Source organism: Hypoxylon trugodes, assembly GCF_022578975.1.
Source record: "Hypoxylon trugodes strain CBS 135444 unplaced genomic scaffold F4822scaffold_5, whole genome shotgun sequence".
Classification (NCBI taxonomy): Eukaryota; Fungi; Ascomycota; class Sordariomycetes; order Xylariales; family Hypoxylaceae; genus Hypoxylon; species Hypoxylon trugodes.
In genome coordinates this window covers 883,877-903,747 of record NW_026250020.1, presented here as the reverse complement: position 1 = coordinate 903,747, position 19,871 = coordinate 883,877, and the positions used below count along the sequence as shown (strand labels likewise).

Sequence of the window (19,871 nt, the reverse complement as noted above, 5' to 3'; positions counted from 1 at the left end):
CCCAATGAGCCAACAAGCACCAATTAGTATTTAACCTGGGAAATGCCCACAACAACACCACGTATACATTATCTTTCGCCAAGCACATCTCGTACACCATTCCTCTCCACGTCTGGAACCCGTCCCCCCACCGATAAGGGTCGAGAGCAAACTCCATCTTTGATTTACAGGTCGGTTGCAAGTCTTACACATCCATGCTGGGTTTTCTTGTAGCGGCTGGTATTGTGCGTATTGGACAGGGGAATGTATGTCGTGGCCCGGTCTGTATATACCGTGGTCTCTAGGCAACGGGGCCTGAACCGGCTGTAACATGCACATTTCCGCTTCCTGGGGCGTACCGACTATTGTTCCCGATGCGGGTCTACTACCAATGCTGTGTCGCCGCATATACGGATGCGATTCTAAATTTCCGTGTCCACTTCTCACGCCTCGGAATGGCTGCTCGAAAGGGTTAGACGAGCTTGGCCGGTGTCCATGATGCTGCGCCGGGTACGCACATGTATGTGAACGGCTGCCTTCATGTGTAGCCACCCACTCCGCGAATCTAAGCGGCGTAGGAGGGGCCTGGTGAGGTGGGTACGCGGGTTTCTGAGGGTAGGCATGGATATCCACAGTCTGGATCGTAGGCGGAGAGTGGCGCTTACAAAGGTTTCGCAAGCGAGGGATACCAACGAACCCGCTGTCACTCCCGCTAGCACTTCCCCGGCTGCTGCTACTTCTAATAGTGGCGGGCTCAGAATTTTCGCCGCGTCTGTTGTTGCTACTACCACTACCTATAATAGGAGTGTGGTATTTATCGGTGCTGCTTGTGGGTGTTATAGAGAACATATCATCTAGGCTGAAGGAATTCTGTCGGCGAAGTTGAGGTCTTGGTGGTGTGTCTTTGCTGGTACTGGTGCTGCCACATTTGCTGTTTTTGCTACTTGTGCTAGATGGCTCGATTTTCAATGGTGATGAGACATTAGATGCTGATATGCTACTGCTACCACCGACCGCGGTGCGTAGCGTCGCGATGCTGCGCTGTTCGGCGATAGGAGCGAGCTCCGTGCCATGGCCGTACAAGAAGGGTGTGTTAAACGCTTCCAGTCGTGATAGAGGAGACTCTGAATTTAGATCTATATCCATTAGAGGAATAGGATGGGGTGGGGGTGTAGAGGGTTTAGCCATCATTGTGTCTGGGATTTGAGGTGGTGCTGGCGTCTGATAGGGAGACACGGTGGTGTCGTTTATCTCGGGAACCCAGGGAGCGTCGTAAATTGAACCGTGAGGACTAGGTTGACCCTCGGACGAGTCTTTGCGTTCCCATCGGGTATCGGGAGAGCGTCGGTTTATAAGAGCAGCACTGATGTTAGATTTATTTGATAAGGGGATTCGAGATCTAGAGGCTGGAGGACTGGCGAGGGCGCGTTTAATATTGCATGTGTTGCTGTTACTGTCCATGGTATATGCTGCTGTCGATACTTTCATTAATCTCGTCTCTAAGTAACCCAATGGTTATGGATATGTAAGAGTAAGAGTGAGTATTGCAAATAAACCTATGCCTATTTTTTAAGGGCTGGAGGGTTAGATGCTGTGATAGGGAAAATGTGATGTAAAGTTCATGAGCGCTTTTCGTAGCCCGAGGTCGGTTGGGATGAATTAGATTAACTATTTTGGCTAAGAAGCGCCTTCCATTACTCGCCTTGATCATGTTGTAACTACCTTCATATTGTTTAATGGTCAGGTGCAAGAATTAAACGCAACTATTCTGGGCGGTCCTTCCCCTAACTCTAGCCTAATGAGCTGATTTTATACTCGGTCACTAGGCAAAAGGCGGTATATTGATGTGGACATACGAGTGAAATGCAAAGAGTCTATTAATTGTCGTGGACAACTGGTATCATAATGACATACAACTACCTAGCTCCTTATGAAAGCAAATGTATGCCGTCGATTTTCCGTATTCATCCTACCAGAACGCCTAGACGCTCGGAGAATTCCGTCTTCATTCTGTACTTGCTTGGATACCCTCCGCAGCCAATGCTCTTTGGTAATCAGCTATGGCTTTATCTAAGGACTGTATAGTAGGACCCATAAGCTTGAGCACGGCCTCTCTACCACCTCGAATAGACTTCGAGTTGAACTTAAGCTTTCGCTTAGTTCGCTCATAAACCTGGTAGATTTCCTCTTTCTTCTTCCTAATCTGTTCGTCTCGCGCTTTGTCAGCCTCGGTTGCAACGGCATCTATCCTCTCTTTTGATCGTTTCAAAGCCTCGGCAAGATATCCAAGCTCAACAGCTCGGTCTGGGTCACCAGAGAGAAACGCCGACCAGAATTGGTGTAGGAACTCAATGGTAGTAGCATGGGTCAGGTTGCAGATTTGAGTAACGTCAGGAGGCAACCCCATAGGCGATGTCTCATCTGAATCAACGCCAAATAATTGTGCCCTCCTTTGTGACATGCTCTCAAGTATCTGCTTCTGTGCGGCTTTTCGTGATGCTCTGGACCCTACATGGGCTGACCTTTCTCCTTCGTCTTCGCTATCGCTATCGTCGTCAATGCCTAGTGAAGTGTGGAGATCAACACCACCGGCGCTATACTTAAGGCTTTTCAGATCGCCTTGCACATCCTTAATAACCTTAGATGGCTTCTGCTTGGCGAAAATAGTAGTTGTCTCAGAAACGGTGTTAGCTTCGCTTGAAAAGAATTGGCTTTGCTCTTTGATGTTAAGGATTATACGATTCTCTTCCACGTCTCCCCGAAGATCGCGTAAAGCAAGTTCTTGGTAGGTATCATCTAATTCTACCGGATTTGTGGCGTCGTTGTCCGCCGGCAAGGAATTAGCGAGTAGTTTTTCGCTGATGCTGTTCAAAGTTTGGATGATGGGAACATCTTTTCTTCCTCTCGGTCGCATCTCCACATCCTTTCGGTTTCCACTTCTGAAACCACCCTGGTTCTCTTCGTTACCCTCTATGTCAATGATATGTGGTACGTGTTGCGATAATAGCTTGCTATTGAAGGCTCGGATATCGTCGTATTCATCGTACTTGTCGAAAATCTTGTCAGCTGAGTCCGCCTCAGTAACACGTTCTCCTCTGAGTTTTTTCGATAACTTGCTGAGGAAAAACCTCTCCCAGAACTCATTTTGCCCTAAAGGAGGGACATGTTCATTGTAGATACGCTTGACGAGCGGATGCTGCGCAAGAATCATCTGAATCTGCTCGACACTGAACTTCATCTTCAGTTCGCTAGGTTTGTTGGGATCAGCATTTTGCTGCATGGTAGGCTTTACTTGAGCCAAGACATTGTAGGGTCCCTTCTTCTGGTTATTCTCGATTGCGTGCGCTCGAAGTATGTTGATGCGCGTGGACCAAAATTGCGTATTAAATGTGCCATCCGACATAGAATCTGGTTTCGTCTTGCGACCCTCCATGTACATTTGGAAAAGGGGGCGATCCGCCTTCATGAGTGACTGTTGAAGTGCTATGTCGTTTTTTAGAGCCTCGTCATCAAATAAACGCGCAGCGACTGATTTAGCTGTTGCAGCGTTTGCAATAGCCATAGATGATGAGCCACTACCTCCAGCGGGAGTAGCGGTTGGTTTCGGTACATTAGGATCTTTGCTCTTGGCGGCAGCGAGGAGTGTGGATAAGAGATCTCTTATCACATTCGCTTCAGCTCTTGGGTTAGAGGGTGAGTTGAAATGGAAGAGAAAAGTCTGCTCGGGTCCTTTTGGTGGCGAATCGTATATCTTCAGCATGACCTTGGGGGCACTATCCGGGGTCTGTTGGAGATCTAGAAAAAAGAGATTAATTCATCGTAACTCATTTTTATACATGGCACAGAAAAGCCTTACTAGTTATATTCGCTATGGTTACCGAAACTGTTGGTGGGCCGCTAGGTGCCGTATTTGGTGTCCAAATGACGGATTTCTGGTCGGGCGTGAGGGTTAAGACGCCATCTTTTTTCTTGTAGGCAGCAGCGCCCGTCGGAATCGCCATGATGGACGGCGAGTTATTAAGGTGAGCTATCAGAACTGGTTTACAGCCGCAGAAGTTGAATATCAAATGTCAAGTGAGATAGATTACGGCCTACAAAGGACGTCCACTATTTGAGGTCTCACTCGCCCCTTTAAATCACTGACGGTGTGTGCAATACTCGTATCATCTCCCTCCGTTCGTCAACTTGGTTGACTTTGACTGAAAGGGAGAAAAAAAGGTTCTGTTTCAGGATCGGCGTGCTTAACGATGCATTCGTTTGAATAATCGTTACTTGTGATTGATTTGCCTTTAAGATCTCACTTTATATGATCTTTGTTGAAAAAAAAGATGTGTTAGTCTAAGTTTCGTTGTTGATGTCGATTCATTGTAAAGTTATCAAATGCTTGAATGCTTAAGCCACTGATGATTCGGCACAGCAGGTTGTACCTTGTACATTTTTTCCTAGTCACACTTTCCCTGTGGCTGAAGCTTACATTTTTCGGCAGTGCGTATCCTAGCACAAAGAAACGATTTAATTGGCTGAGTCATCTCTACTCCTGCGTGATGACATCTTCAAAACTATGGAACACCGAAACAGCCATTGAAACAGATCACCATTGGCAGTAGTCCCCGGCGCATTCTCACCGCGTTTAAGATTCCTAGGATGTGAGGGTTTTTAAACAATTCGGATATTTGTATATTTCCGTTCTATTTCAAGATAGGTACGACACATTTTTGAAGGATAAGACATGGATAGCAATGTAGGTTAGTACCTACAGTAGGTACTCTGTACTATGATCACAATGTCCAAACAAGACTCCATGCATATAATATTTTCGTCTTGTGACACTTACTAAGGTATTGATTGTCTATCCCATGACTCGGCTTTTGCTGAGTGACTCTTTTCTACATATCTTAATATTGTATATTTACCTAATTGTATAATGTATAAATGCACAGAAGAAAAGAGTCACTTGAGCAAATAAAAAGTAAAGGAATTGGAATTGTCAAAGCCTGCGGTGTATGAAGCACAAAAAATTGCCATAGCCTCGGTGGTATTTTGCGGCAAGAATCGGACCTTTCCGCCGAATAGGACGTCAAGATTTCAGTTACTGCCCTATCCTATTATATCCTAGCTTTGTTTCCGACAGCCGAATTTAGCCTTTAATTCTATTTTTCTCTTTTAATAGCATTAGGCGGTAGCTAAAAACTTGTGGTTTGCTGTAAATTTAGTGGGAATTTGGGGGAATTTGACAAAGATTAGTGGGCAAGAACGAGTGGTTAATAGAATATTCGGCGGCCCCGGTCCTTCTTGGCCCTACTTGATCTGCGACCGGGTGACGACAGGGGCAGTCGCAAGTCGCTCTCTCGCTCTACTGGTCACTGCTGGCTTTTTTTCACCTTCTCCAACTTGTACTTGGACATTTGGACCTTGGACCTTTCCCCAGTCCATCCAAGTTTCTTTTCTTCCAGCTTTCAACACCGAAGATACTGTAAGGTAGTTGTTCATATCCAAAGACTTACTCCGCCGCTCCTTAATCTCTTCTCGAGATCATTTTATCTCGTCCCTCGGTAGGAGTTTTAATTAAGTCGTTTCTTGGGTTTTCCTATGCCTACGCCACTGTCGCTGTAGACCCAGAGCTTGGCTACTTTTTTCTTCCATACTACATAGTACAGGCCTAATACTTTTCTATAGCTGTCGAAGCATAAGCCTGGCGCCATGCTGAGAAGCTCCCTCCGATCTTCGAGCAGTCAGCTCCTCAGGGCTAGCTGCCGAACTTCAAAATGCGCCGCCCAAGCTTCGAGATGTTACTCTCTTAGCTCTACCCGCCGTCCCCTCGCCCTCGCCGCTCAAAAGCGACATGCATCTACTACTCCCTCGGCCCCGTCCCCTAACGACAACTTCCTTTCCGGTAATACCGCGAATTACATCGACGAGATGTATCTACAATGGAAGGAGGATCCTGAGAGTGTCCATGTATCGTGGCAAGTCTACTTCAAAAATATGGAAAGTGGTGACATGCCCATCCAGCAAGCTTTCACTCCTCCCCCTACTCTTGTACCTAGTGCTACTGGAGGTGTTGGTCCGGCTGTGGGCATGGGCGTTGGACAAGGCTCCGATGTTACGAACCATCTGAAAGTTCAACTATTAGTTCGCGCATACCAGGCTCGCGGCCACCACAAGGCTAATATCGACCCTCTTGGCATCCGTAATGAGGGTTTCACAAACGTTAGGCCCAAGGAATTAGAACTCGACCACTACCAATTTACCGAAAAAGATCTCGACAAGGAGTTTACCCTTGGTCCTGGTATTCTGCCACGTTTTAAACGAGAAGGTCGAGAGAAGATGACGTTGCGCGAAATTATTGCTGCTTGTGAGAAGATATACTGTGGTTCCTACGGTGTCGAATTCATCCATATCCCTGACAGAGCCAAATGTGACTGGCTTAGAGAACGTGTCGAAGTCCCTCAACCGTTTAAATACTCGATTGACGAGAAGCGCCGAATCCTCGACCGTTTAATTTGGAGCTCTAGTTTCGAATCTTTCTTGGCTATAAAATATCCCAACGATAAGCGATTTGGTCTTGAGGGTTGCGAGACACTCGTACCTGGAATGAAAGCCCTCATTGACCGAAGTGTTGACTATGGTGTTAAGGACATCGTCATTGGAATGCCTCACCGTGGTCGTCTTAATGTACTCAGCAATGTCGTCCGCAAGCCGAACGAGTCCATCTTTAGTGAATTCGCGGGTACGGCCGGTGCCGAAGACGAAGGATCCGGTGACGTCAAATACCATTTGGGTATGAACTTCGAGCGACCTACACCGTCCGGCAAACGTGTGCAGCTTTCTCTCGTAGCCAACCCCTCCCATCTTGAGGCCGAAGACCCAGTTGTGCTAGGAAAGACCAGAGCTATCCAGCACTATAACAACGACGAGAAGACACACAGAACTGCTATGAGTGTATTGCTACACGGTGATGCCGCTTTCGCCGCGCAGGGTATCGTATACGAATGCCTCGGTTTCCACTCCCTCCCGGCTTTCTCGACTGGTGGAACGATCCATTTGGTTGTGAACAACCAGATTGGTTTCACCACTGACCCTCGATTCGCTCGTTCTACCGCATACTGCACAGATATCGCCAAGGCCATTGACGCGCCCGTGTTCCACGTCAACGCCGATGACGTTGAAGCTGTTAACTTCGTCTGTCAACTAGCCGCGGATTGGCGTGCTGAGTTCCAATCAGATGTTGTTATTGATCTCATCTGCTACCGCAAGCACGGCCACAACGAGACCGACCAGCCTTCCTTCACCCAACCCTTGATGTACAAGCGCATCAGTGCGAAGGACCCCCAGATTGACATCTATGTTGAGAAGCTACTCGAGGATGGTACTTTCACTAAGGAAGATGTTGAGGAACACAAACAATGGGTCTGGGGTATGTTGGAAGAAAGCTTCGCTAAGTCCAAAGACTACCAGCCGACGTCGAAAGAATGGACTACATCTGCCTGGAACGGATTCAAATCGCCCAAGGAATTGGCGAGTGAGGTATTACCGCATATGCCAACAAGCGTCGATAAGCATACCTTGGAACACATTGGCGAGGTCATCGGCTCCGCTCCCGAAGACTTCAGCGTCCATCGCAACTTGAAGCGTATTCTCCAGAACCGTACTAAGTCGGTTCTTGAGGGTAAGAACATTGACTGGTCGACTGCTGAAGCTCTCGCATTCGGTTCCCTTGTCAGTGAAGGTCACCATGTTCGTGTATCCGGTCAAGATGTGGAGAGAGGTACTTTCTCTCAGCGACATGCTGTCTTCCACGACCAAGAAACCGAGAACACATACACCCCCTTACAGAACATTAGCAAGGACCAGGGCAAATTCGTTATCTCTAACTCGTCTTTGAGTGAGTATGGTGCTCTAGGTTTTGAATACGGATATTCACTGTCGTCTCCAAATGCGTTAGTCATGTGGGAGGCTCAGTTTGGTGACTTTGCCAACAACGCGCAGTGCATTATTGATCAGTTCATCGCCTCTGGTGAAGTCAAGTGGATGCAGCGAAACGGATTGGTTATGTCTCTACCTCACGGTTATGATGGACAAGGTCCGGAACACTCTTCCGGTCGTATGGAACGATATCTGCAACTCTGCAACGAAGACCCACGCGTCTTCCCATCGAGAGAAAAGCTTGATCGCCAGCACCAAGACTGCAACATGCAGATCGCATACATGACAACGCCTGCTAACTTATTCCACGTCCTCCGCCGACAGATGCACAGACAATTCCGAAAGCGTAAGTTATCCCCATAAGTCATAAAATAATAAGTCGCGCTAATTAATAGTAGCTTTGATTATCTTCTTCTCCAAGTCGTTATTACGACACCCCTTGGCTCGCTCCAACATTGAGGAGTTTACGGGACCTGATGCTCACTTCAAGTGGATCATCCCTGATCCCGAGCACGAAACCGGAGCCATCAAGTCTCCGGATGAAATTGACCGTGTCATTTTGTGCACTGGTCAGGTCTGGGCTACTCTCTCCAAGTACCGTGCCGACAACAAGATCGACAACGTTGCTTTCACCCGAATTGAGCAGTTGAACCCCTTCCCATGGGAACAACTTAAGGAGAATTTGGACATGTACAAGAATGCCAAGACCATCGTTTGGGCTCAGGAGGAACCGCTTAATGCTGGTGCATGGAGCTTCACCCAACCACGTATCGAAACTCTACTAAACCACACTGAATACCACGACCGCAAACACGTTATGTACGCGGGCCGAAACCCCTCGGCATCTGTTGCGACTGGTTTGAAGGCTCCCCACAAGAAGGAAGAGGAAGACCTTCTGGAGATGGCGTTCACCGTAACGCAAGACAAGTTGAAGGGCGAATAAAGAACAAGCATCAAGGAAATTAAAAAAACGGCAAGGCATTGATATGAGGATGGGGCAAGCATAGCTATTTCCATGCTTCTTGTATTTTATGTTATGTATAACGTGGCTTCGGTGGTCCACACAGCGAAGCCCGATAGACGGGTTGGTTACTAATGATATTTCCAAGTATCGTAATGAGCCTATACTTTTATGATCAGTACGGGCAATCTTTTCACTGTCTGTGCGGAGACTATGCAGAAGCCAACATAAACGTCGGGCCGCTCTTGAGTGGTAAGGTTATCGCTTTACCGAACACCTTGCCAAGTATATCCGATGGCTGGGGTAATGATAAGCACCTTGCTTTTGGCCCCCCGATTTGCCAATGAATGAACATATCTTTATCTTCGGAGATCACCAACAGCCCAGCCCTATAACAAAATTCAGTTAGTAACAACAAGATCTACGACGAATCTAGCCAATATGTCCCGAGGTATCAATCAAAAGGTGCATGCTTGAGGTAGTCATTATGGAAGCATACTACCCAGCTCCAACTGGAGAGGGGAGCTCTATTTACCACATAGATCCATGAACGCCACCACCTACATGGCCCGATAAGACGGGTTTCAATCAATTACTCCGTAGAATCGGTGTCTTTTGCTTCTAAATGCGCCCATATAGCCATGGATTCATTTACTTTTCGCCAGCGTGGCCAAGCTATCAAGGAGAAAACGCGAGCTCGGTTAACTGATAGACATAGCTGGAAGCTCCCTAAACAGAGCAGTAGTATTGCGCCGCCGCGTGTTTGGACTAACGCCGGTATGCTTACCCTCGTTCAGTATTGTCGTACACATTTTCTCGCGCCCAGTATGTATTAATAACGCCATCTTGTCCGTGTAACAGATCAAGATCCAGTACCGGAAGATAAACGAACATGGACGAAATGGGCATTCATCGGTTATTGGTATTCCGATTTGGTGACGGTTTCGACGTGGACGGCTGCGAGCGCTATAATGACGACGGGTTTGACGGCTACTGATGCTATTTTGATTGTTTTGGTTGCTGCTATTGTATGTTTCCCCCTCACCACAAGCTGCTCCTATCTACAGTCTTAGATACGACTGTGGTTAAGAACTCGACATTACACTAGACTCATTTTATATTTTGTGATCGCTAACTTCAGCTACCTGCAGTGTAACGCGATCCCGACCGTCCTAAACGGCGCAATCGGCGCCGACCTACACATCCCATTCCCGATCGCCTGTCGAGCTAGCTACGGATACTGGCTAAGCTACTTCTGCGTCGTCACGAGAGCGATCCTCGCGTTATTTTGGTTCGGCGTCCAAAGTGCGAATGGTGGTTCCTGCGTTACAGCCATCATAACAGCGATATGGCCGAGTTACGCGAAGCTCCCCAATACACTACCTGCATCCGCCGGTACGACGAGCCAGGGGCTATTGAGTTACTTTATATACTGGTGTATACAATTCCCACTGCTTTTGATCCCATCGCATAAGCTTCAGCACTTGTTCTGGGTTAAAAGTGTCCTGGTTACGCCGATGGCCTTGGCGATGGTAATATGGATTACAGTGGTGGCCGGTGGACAAGGCGAATTTTTCTACGCGCCCGCCACCGTCTCTGGGTCGGCGAGGGCATGGTTATGGCTGTCCAACCTAGTACGCTCCCTATACCCATCCAACTCCTCGTCTATCTATATTCCAACCACTAACAATACCGAAAGACCAGCGTAACAGGCGGCTACTCCACCCTAGCCGTCAACATCCCCGACTTCTCCCGCTTCAGCAAAACGCGTGGTGCGCAACTATGGCAACTCCCCTTCATCCCGCTCTTCAAAACCCTCGTCGGCATCTTCGGCATCGTATCCGCAAGCGCCTCAAAGCAAGTCTACGGCATCGCGTACTGGTCCCCTCTCGACATAATCGGGCGGTGGCAAGGCAGTCCGGGTGGTCGAGCGGCCGCTTTCTTCGCCGCGACGATATGGCTGCTTGCTCAGATAAGCGTGAATATCAGCGCTAACGCAGTATCCTTCGCCAACGACGTAACAACCCTGGCACCGAAAATATTTAATATCAAAAGGGGTGTGGTCCTAGTCTCGCTTCTAGGGGGATGGGCGCTGTGTCCTTGGATTATAGTTTCCTCCGCAGCTGCGTTTCTCAATTTCATGAGTGCGTATGCGGTGTTCATGGCTCCTGTTGCTGGGATACTGGTTGCGGATTATTGGATTGTTAAAAGGCGGAGGTATGATGTACCTGCGCTGTATGATCCGGATGGAATTTATAAATATGGTGTCTGGGGCGGGAATTGGCGCGCCCTTGTCGTTACGTTGGTTGTGGTTGTGCCACTATTGCCGGCGCTCGCGAAGAAAGTTACACCGAAGAATGTGGAGATTAGCCAGGGACTGGTGAATTTGTTTACGTTTAATTGGTTGTATGGGTTCTTCGTGTCGCTGGTACTGTATTGTGGGTTGAATTATTTCTTCCCGCATAGGGAGACACTGATACCGCATGTGGTACCAGGAGATGCTCCTGTTATGCGGGCGGTTGATGGTGATGGAGATGGGGATATAGAAAGTGGAGGCCAGGACGAGAAATCAGGGGAGAAGGTGAGAACAGAAGCAAGTCCCAGGACCATTAGGGAGATAGGGGATGTATAAACCGCCTGAGAACGCCGCTATTTACAAATGTCTACTTGAAATACTCGAAGGGTACGTAGAATTGTTTAAACATAGAAGCTGTACTTATAATACTACTTATAGACGATCAATTTATCTATATGATTACCAACTATTCAAACCCAACGACTAAGACAAGCAGACCATGATAAAACAGAGAGTAGTTCATCTCACCAATATTGTCTCTTGTTGGAAGCCGTGATATTCTACCCTCTGATAGGAACCCCGCTCCTTACCGGGGTGAGTAAACTCTGGCGACTATTATCAGCGGCCACCTCCGATAGATATCAATGCAGGTTGGCGATAGAGAATACTAAAGCTGTCGATACATTATAAAAATCGCTACTTTCATGGCGGGGAATGATATTTCTAGATACGTAGCATAATTACACGAATGAATAGATTCATCATCACATAATACCTAAGATTTCATCATGTCACCAAGTGCTATCAGTCCAGAGACGAGTTTTACGGTCGCACCAATGAAGAAATCGCTCAAGGAGAAACACAATTACGGCGCAATCGTTACCGATATTGATTTGAATGATATCAATGGTGAGTAAGCACCTCGTATTGTGTGAGTATTGATATTCAGTCTATTAGACGACGATGTCCGCTACCTCTCAGACGCAATCTGGACCCACAAAGTCATCGTAGTCAAAGGACAGAAGGATCTCGAGCCAATCAAGCAATGGGAACTCGTAACGCGCTTCGATCCCAATGCGCCGCAGGTTCATTCCCACGGCGATGTGAAGACCTTCAACAGCAAGGGTGGATTGCTTTCCGTATGTGAGCCAAGTTCTCTGATTCAACGTACTAGTTCTAAATGTGGATCAAGAAATCTCGCGAAGTTGTAGGTATTCCAGGTGCTGAGAACGTTCGTCTAATTGGAAAGGGCTTCCAAGGGGAAGATCACTATGGTGTCAAGAACATGACCATTACCAAACCACTCTCCCATGACTGGCACCATAAGGAACTACCGCAAGAGGAATTTGACGCGGGGAACACACGCTTCCAGCGCTGGCATATCGATGCGCCACTCTATGGGAGGGACCCTGCTTGGTTTACAACGTTGCGCTGTATCAAACGGCCTACTGAGCCCGAAGTCAATATTCGATGGGATGACGGTTCTGGTCTCAGCATGAAGGTAGAGCCGGGCCTAACCGCGTTCATCAGCAACGTCCAAACGTACGAGATGATGTCGGAGGATGAGAAGAAGATGGCCGACCATAGTTGGGTCGAATATGCACCTCACCCAGTACGTTAAACTCAATATTAAACATGACATGCGGGTTTTCAGATACTAATGTCCATGGTAATAGTACATGTGGATAGGCGACTGCAAGGGGTATTCCAACGGCCTTGGCCTCGTTAGCGAAGGCAAAGAGAAGAAACTCGAAGACTTAGGTGACTTCGACCTAAAAGACGTGAAAAGGTATCCAATGGTTTGGGTCAATCCCGTAACTGGCGAGAAAGCATTCCAGGTCCATGGAATCTGCGCGAGGAAGTTGTTCATTCGCTCATCCCCAGAGGAGGAACCGCAGGTAATTGAAGATGTCGTAGAGATCAGGAAATTGTTGAAGTCCATCCAAGAACGAGTACTAAAGCCGGAGTATATTTTGATTCCGAGTTTAGGGGAGGGCGATATCGTCATGTGGGCCAACTACCAGATGTTTCACACGGCTGTCGACTATCCTGCTTCCTATGGGCCGCGGACTATGCACCAAGCCAACATTGCTTCTTCTGCCCCGCCACTAGGACCGAATCCAGTCCCGAGCATGGCTTAAAATTGTAACTCAGATGTATATCCTTGGATTTGGGGAAGTGCTCGTCTTTCGTTGGACTAAATACTATTATTGTAATTCAGTCGTCGCAATACCCACAAATTGCTCTTTAGTCGTGGGTCTTGTGAGCGAGTTCATCGGCTAGCCGCTTGATATAAAATTCTCGCATATCGGATGGTATCTTGCTAAAAGCATTCGCAATCCGTGCAACGTCCTGTCGGCCCTTTTCATACTACAGTATCCTAAGTTAGTAATGGCTTCGTGTAGAAATCTTCACATTGGCTTTAAACCCCGAACACACAAAATTAGAAAAGAAATAAATATCAACACTTACAGCCGCAAGGTCTCGGTTTCCATAAATATCCCTCCCAGTTGAATAGCCATTTTCGAGGTTACGGAAGAAAACGTTAACGGCCACACCTAGGTTACTCAACGGTGTCGCAGTATGCATCCAAAGAGGCGGAAGGAACAGTATATCGCCTGGCTTGAGTACAGCTTCGTGAGGATGTGTCTCAGCTAGAGAAGGCGACTGAAGCTCGGAAAATGCGTCGATGTTCGAACTAGATGAGCCCGGTGCGAACGAGAGTCGGGTAACATCCGATGGTGGGAACAAAATGAACCTTTTTGAGCCTGTTACTTGGCAATACAGGTTTGCCATAACCTACGGAATCGTCAGTTCCCCGTCCCGAAACCCGAGTATACTACGCCACTTACGTCGTAATGAAGCCACATATCCACAGGTCCAGTAATTCGTAGCACAGAACTGAACTCATTCTCCCTAACAAATGATAGCGCATCGGAAAGTTGGAAATCAGCGGCTAATTGCGGAAAATCCACCTTTATATTCGCTGGTTGGTTAGATGGATGCTCGTCCGAGAGCGCACGCAGGTACAATTTGTGGCCGTTGGCGATTTCCTGCATCATATCTCCAAGCTTCTTTGTGACATAGGCAAAATTCTTGCTATTAAAATTCATCTTAGAATTATTCGCTTCATGAACAACGACCTAGTGATTTGGTTTAGTACGAGAAACTTGCGACAATTTTAGCAACTCTTACCTCTCTATCAGAGCCAAGTTGTTTCACGATATAGTCTGATGACCAGTTCTGGACACAGCTCCCTAAATTGCTTTGCTCTATGACAACAGGTTTACCGGTCTCCAGAACTGCTAGAAATTCGGCCGCCGTCCTGACCTGGAGCCTAGGTATATCGACTTTAACCGCGAGTTGTTTACTGCACAAAGACGTTGAGGTATGTTGAGGGTCGGCTTCTTCCGTAAGCTCTACAATCTTCGAAAGTTCCCATCTTCTGCCATTTTCAGATGAAGATGATGGTCTAGCGATGATATCCTTGGGATTGTATTTCAGTGTATAACAGCCCGGATTCCAGAATGTCCCCATAGAGAAGCATGTCGCACCGCCACCCATAACGACCAATTGATCATTGTCGGTCAACTCGGTCGACACACCTATTAGCATTGGCCGTGGGCTTATTGCTGCATTGCATGCTGAGAGGATCTTGTAACGTGAGCTGGAAACATTGATGATCAAGATATCGAAATATCGTGTAACGATATTTTCTCCGATGATACCACCAACGATAGTCAAATAACCCTCGGGTGATACAAAGCCAGAAGCACCGAAACGGTTGATAATACCATCGGGGTTGTCAATGCCACTCACCTCTTGGGCCAAAGAGCCAGAGCGCTCTATATTCGATAAAATCGTGAATGAGATCGTTGGCTCGCCATTTTCCGAGAATGACACAACCCATCGTAGAATTTGGTTAATGACGACGCCATCTCGGGGAATTCCACCCGACAATACGCCGTGGAATTGAATATCGTTACTTGTCGCGGAACGGGCCGCTTCTTGGAAACTAACCAACAGAGCTCCAAAGACCGGTCTGTAGTTCGACCCTTCGATTTTACATTCAATCCAACCGGGGTCCGGTCGATACAATAAACAGCCGCCGAAAATATCTGATGGTCCAGATTTGCCGCCAATTGATAAAGCCATATTTGAACGACCAAGTCTTGTTATACTGTGTCGGTATAAAGGTATTGGAAGGTCATCCACTCGTTGCCATTTGTTAGCCTTCTTATCGAAAAGCCAACAATCTCGTAGAGCGCTCGACGGAGACGTCCTGCCACCCACAAGCAAGTTACCATATTCGCCCAAGTCTGTGATAGTATGGCACATACGACTACTAGGACCTGTATAACCTGTCGTAACGTCCTGTAGAGACGACTCTTTCGTATATACGTCATATGATCTTAGTCGGCTGTTTGTTCCAAGTCCAAATGCATTGGCTAGGAATTCCTCTCCTAGATTATTCTTCAATTTCATCGCGGCGCCAAATCGACGTTGACCTCTAGTGCTAGAGTATTCTCTTAAATTTGTATTTAAAGGTACCACCGGAAGCTCGAGTTTTTCCAAACCCTTGAGAGTGCCGGGAATCTTTTGTTCTGGGCCGGTCTTGGCGACGACCACGCAGTAATGGCTGGCGAAAAGTGCAAATTCTTCCCACTCGTCAAATGGTTCAATAGCATCAAGTTTCCTTCGCTCATCAGCAGAGAGCCACCCATCATTTGACCATATCTGCCAAAGACTCTCAACGTCAACATGTGACCAGCCTCGACTAGCGAAACGCTGTCGCTGGGAATAGAGATCGGGATAGGTGAAGACGGATTTAAGGGGAGTTTTTAATTTCTCAAAATGGCTTAACATAGTTTTCGCAAAGGGGTGGTCTTCACCGTCGGGAAGTATTTGCTCGAGTAAACAAAATTCGGCTACGTAAATTAGCTCGAGCTCAAGTTGAAAGAGGTGGACTTGGGCATGTGTAACCTACCTTGACCAAGAGTGCTAGCCCATTTGATAACCGAATCTGCACCTTCAGTTTCCATGTAAGTGATAGAGACCTCAGCTACAAACATGAATTCGCATTGAGGGATATCGACTACGGTTGAGAGCGCTTGTTCCATATCGGAGATTCGACGTAGATCGCAACCGATCTGAACGTACTGGTCACTCTGTAGCTGTACATTATTTTCCCCATTGGTCTTTAACGCTGTCAAGGGAGAGACAAGCTCTGGAGTTTCCTGGACGACTCGACATTTCTTTTCTATTAGATCGGGAAAATCAATGTCTATAAATTTGGCGTTCTGACACCTGTCCGGATATCGCGTCATGCATTGCCATGGTAGCACATCGCTGATAATAGTCAGAGACTGTGTCGAATATGACTATGAGATGAGTACTCACCTGCCGCAGCCCAGATTCACAACAACTTTCTTCTTCTCCGAGGGCCTTTCAAGAAACCGATGAACCGCAACATCGATCACATGTAATCGGATATAATAACCTCGATTGATCAGTGGAGCTCGCCGTTGGAATTTCTTAACGAAGAAGCGAAAGAAATGAGGTTCATTAGAATAGTAGATTCTCTCTACACTCCTCTTAGATACTATACTACTGCTGTTTGTCTTAATGTGAGTAGATTAGAAGAAAAGAACAAAGGTATATTTTGCATATAAGAATTCATAAGGCAAGACATACGGCCATTACTAGATCGTCCAAGGCTCGTTGCTTCGTTGAGCGCCCTTGGCCATGTTGGGCCTTGTTACTGGGATTAGAAGGCATCCTTGTTGGAGGAGTGGCCGCTTCAGATGTAGGCGGTCCGAAGGCGAAAGTGGTTTATGACTTCGCTTATATCTTTGAGTCTTGGGCCTGAGTATAGATGATATTCGTATTACGATTTATTGGCAGGTAGGAAAGTTGCATCTTACTATTGAATTATGTGTATAGATTCTAATGATGTTGAAGAATTATCATGGATGCGAAGAGAGGCTAGGGCTGTAAGGCTAGCACTATAAATTATTATGGAGCATGTCGATTACGGGTTGTTTTTTCCTCCAGGGCTCCATATTGATGACGGATCCGTTTATAACGTCTATATAGTATTAACGGCACTAAGAGTCTTCGAGAGGTGAGGTGTCAATAAGTTGTCAGACAATGAATAGAGTTTAATTGTGAAAGCTTCGAGAAGTTGACGCCTATTCCGATGTGAGTACATGTCTTTTACAGTGGGCTAAGTACCTAATCCAAGTAAGATTTACAAGGGTGTTATTGTAGGGTAAGTCAGCGGCGATCGGTGCATGGGTTGGGTTTTAGTTGGTGAACACGGGACTTACAGAAGCCGCATTCAAAACTTTAGGCTTAAACTCCACTACGGACAGCTTTCATAGCTTTCATAGGTACAATGCTTCCCGGACGTTAACAGCATAAATATAGTGCTACAGCATGTACCCGGGTAGTACCCCGCCTGACCGTGGCATCTGATTGATGATTTCAACGTGCTCCCCCACCCAAAAGTCCAACCTCCAACCCCCTCGTATTTTTTATGCTATCTTAGGTTCTTTTCCATACCGACCCTTGCCTCGAAAACAACAAGCTTAGCTACAGCTCAGCTAGGAACAATTCCATATTCCCGACCTTTGTCAATATCTCCTCAACAAATAACAACTAGCTAACCTAATCCAACTCCTTAATATTTTATTCTCCTTTCCTTGTCATGAAGAGGAAAGTTAGCGTCGGACCTACACAATTGTAACTGAGACACCTTTAAGCTATTGTTCTATGTATACAACAATCGTCGTGGCCGGGCGAAGCTTCGGACTTGTCTCACTAAGAACCTAACATAGAACGATCTCGTTGATTCGAAAGGGAAGCGTTCTGTTCAGAGCTACATTCATTATTCATATCTTCGGTCAACCATCTATCTTCCAGATTGTCTCGCAACGATGTCGAACCCAAGTCTTAATTTCATCACTTTCAACCAGGATCACAGCTGCCTGGCTGTTGGTACGTTGCGACTCCATTACCAGCTATACTGTTGTCTTACAACAATGCACGGTAAAGTAGCTAACAGCTCTAGGTACCTCGAGAGGATTCCGAATTTACCACACCGACCCGTTCTCCAAGATTTTCAGCAGCGATGATGGGAATATCGCTATTATCGAGATGCTCTTCTCCACCTCCCTCGTTGCTCTCGTCCTCTCTCCCCGACACCTCATAATACAGAATACGAAGCGTGCATCCGTAATTTGCGAGCTCACCTTTCCATCTGCCGTTCTTGCCGTCCGCCTAAACCGTAAGCGACTAGCTGTTGTGCTCGAGGACGAGATTTACCTTTACGATGTATCGAACATGTCCCTCCTCACCAACATCGCGACATCCCCGAATCCTGGCGCCGTATGTGCGCTCTCGCCCTCGAACGAGCACTGTTACCTTGCCTACCCGTTGCCGAAGCCTCGTGACGATACCCAAGATAAGCGACCGTCGCACGCGCCTCCAGCGTCCCTCTACGCTCCCGTAACATCGGGAGACGTTCTTATATATGACACTTTGACCCTCAAGGCTGTTAACGTCATCGAGGCTCATCGCTCCCCTTTGTCGTGTATCGCGCTGAACCACGAAGGAACTTTGCTAGCAACGGCAAGTGAAACAGGAACGATCATTAGAGTATTCTCGGTGCCTAGGGGCCAGAAACTCTTCCAGTTCCGTCGTGGAACCTACCCGAGCACAATCTACAGCATGTCTTTCAACGCAGCGAGCTCATTGCTCTGCGTCTCCTCTACCTCGGATACAGTCCATATCTTCCGTCTTCAACAACCCGGGCCTAACACGAATAACTCTACTTCCGAGACACAGACGCCCGGCTCCCCTCGAACGGATCGCTGGTCTCGCAGTCGCAGCTATGAGAGTGGTAACGATTCGCCTAACAGTACTACAGGTTCTCCGCGTAGCGAAATAGCTGACCTAGCAGCAGCCGCAACGCCGAGTAACCCGACCGGTAATAGGAGACAAAGCGGATCATTTAGTAGTATGCTCCGTCGGTCCTCACAAATTATGGGTCGAAGCGTGGCTGGCGTCGTAGGCAATTATCTGCCGCAGACAGTGACGGAAATGTGGGAACCCCTTCGAGATTTCGCCTATATCAAGATACCCAAGACTCTGTCGGTGTCACCGCGCGCTGGTGGTTTGGCAAACAACCAACAGTTACGCAGCGTGGTGGCGATGAGTAGTAGCAGTCCGCAGGTCATGGTTGTTACTAGTGACGGCGGATTCTACGTATTTAACATTGATATGGAACAAGGCGGAGAGGGCTACCTAGTTAAGCAGTTTTCGTATGCCAATCCCCCACCTCTCGTTATTTAGAACCAAATTAACAACTGTTGAACTCTAGCGTCCTCGATAGCGACGATAAGCTTGATGCCTCGAATTACGGACCTTAGAACGGCGAACCGCACATAGTCGAGGCATATGACTCCGAAGGAGAAGACGGGGCGGACGACGTAATATTCGACGGCTCGGGATGGATGCTTCTGAATGTTTAGTCGACACCGTACGAAGATTTGGCATTTTAAAGGCGTTAAACGGTTTGGGTTGACCCGGGGGTGTATACTGAAATTTTTCTATTCCTTTCATTTTCTTGTTCCCTTTCTTCATTCTAATCCGGCTAATTAGCTGAACAATCATACCCCGGAGAGGACGGATTTGTACGTGCTTTTA

General features: G+C 47.3%; 7 protein-coding genes across 7 annotated transcripts; 4 read left to right on the top strand and 3 right to left on the bottom strand.

The window, feature by feature from the left end:
* Positions 1–30: 30 nt before the first annotated feature.
* On the bottom strand, positions 31–1,440 carry F4822DRAFT_429042 (uncharacterized protein; the record flags this gene model as incomplete). The annotated part of the gene is made up of 1 exon (XM_051461012.1): positions 31–1,440. One exon carries the CDS (start codon positions 1,438–1,440, stop codon positions 31–33), a length of 1,410 nt encoding a protein of 469 aa, XP_051314191.1.
* Positions 1,441–1,838: 398 nt separating this feature from the next.
* Positions 1,839–4,363, bottom strand: F4822DRAFT_402774 (uncharacterized protein). The gene is made up of 2 exons (XM_051458048.1): positions 3,836–4,363; positions 1,839–3,774 (listed from the first exon to the last, which is right to left on the bottom strand). Exons 1-2 carry the CDS (start codon positions 3,978–3,980, stop codon positions 1,985–1,987), a joined length of 1,935 nt encoding a protein of 644 aa, XP_051314190.1. The 5' UTR covers positions 3,981–4,363; the 3' UTR covers positions 1,839–1,984.
* Positions 4,364–5,334: 971 nt separating this feature from the next.
* Positions 5,335–9,220, top strand: F4822DRAFT_402769 (2-oxoglutarate dehydrogenase-like protein). Its single transcript, XM_051458046.1, has 3 exons — positions 5,335–5,452; positions 5,656–8,251; positions 8,304–9,220. The coding sequence occupies exons 2-3, from the start codon at positions 5,680–5,682 to the stop codon at positions 8,846–8,848; spliced, it is 3,117 nt and encodes a 1,038-aa protein (XP_051314189.1). The 5' UTR covers positions 5,335–5,452; positions 5,656–5,679; the 3' UTR covers positions 8,849–9,220.
* A 287-nt stretch (positions 9,221–9,507) lies between these two features.
* Positions 9,508–11,498, top strand: F4822DRAFT_429039 (uracil permease; the record flags this gene model as incomplete). Its single annotated transcript, XM_051461010.1, has 4 exons — positions 9,508–9,643; positions 9,728–9,894; positions 10,018–10,500; positions 10,566–11,498. 4 exons carry the CDS (start codon positions 9,508–9,510, stop codon positions 11,496–11,498), a joined length of 1,719 nt encoding a protein of 572 aa, XP_051314188.1.
* Positions 11,499–11,750: 252 nt separating this feature from the next.
* On the top strand, positions 11,751–13,425 carry F4822DRAFT_245820 (Clavaminate synthase-like protein). The gene is made up of 4 exons (XM_051454366.1): positions 11,751–12,071; positions 12,120–12,301; positions 12,355–12,774; positions 12,839–13,425. The coding sequence occupies exons 1-4, from the start codon at positions 11,951–11,953 to the stop codon at positions 13,301–13,303; spliced, it is 1,188 nt and encodes a 395-aa protein (XP_051314187.1). The 5' UTR covers positions 11,751–11,950; the 3' UTR covers positions 13,304–13,425.
* F4822DRAFT_245839 (LCM-domain-containing protein) lies at positions 13,357–17,433 on the bottom strand. Its single transcript, XM_051454367.1, has 7 exons — positions 16,857–17,433; positions 16,563–16,783; positions 16,150–16,511; positions 14,358–16,090; positions 14,015–14,305; positions 13,635–13,961; positions 13,357–13,532 (listed from the first exon to the last, which is right to left on the bottom strand). The coding sequence occupies exons 1-7, from the start codon at positions 16,938–16,940 to the stop codon at positions 13,410–13,412; spliced, it is 3,141 nt and encodes a 1,046-aa protein (XP_051314186.1). The 5' UTR covers positions 16,941–17,433; the 3' UTR covers positions 13,357–13,409.
* A 532-nt stretch (positions 17,434–17,965) lies between these two features.
* Positions 17,966–19,741, top strand: F4822DRAFT_245761 (WD40 repeat-like protein). Its single transcript, XM_051454365.1, has 3 exons — positions 17,966–18,161; positions 18,235–19,486; positions 19,546–19,741. Exons 1-3 carry the CDS (start codon positions 18,101–18,103, stop codon positions 19,592–19,594), a joined length of 1,362 nt encoding a protein of 453 aa, XP_051314185.1. The 5' UTR covers positions 17,966–18,100; the 3' UTR covers positions 19,595–19,741.
* The last annotated feature ends 130 nt before the right edge of the window (positions 19,742–19,871 follow it).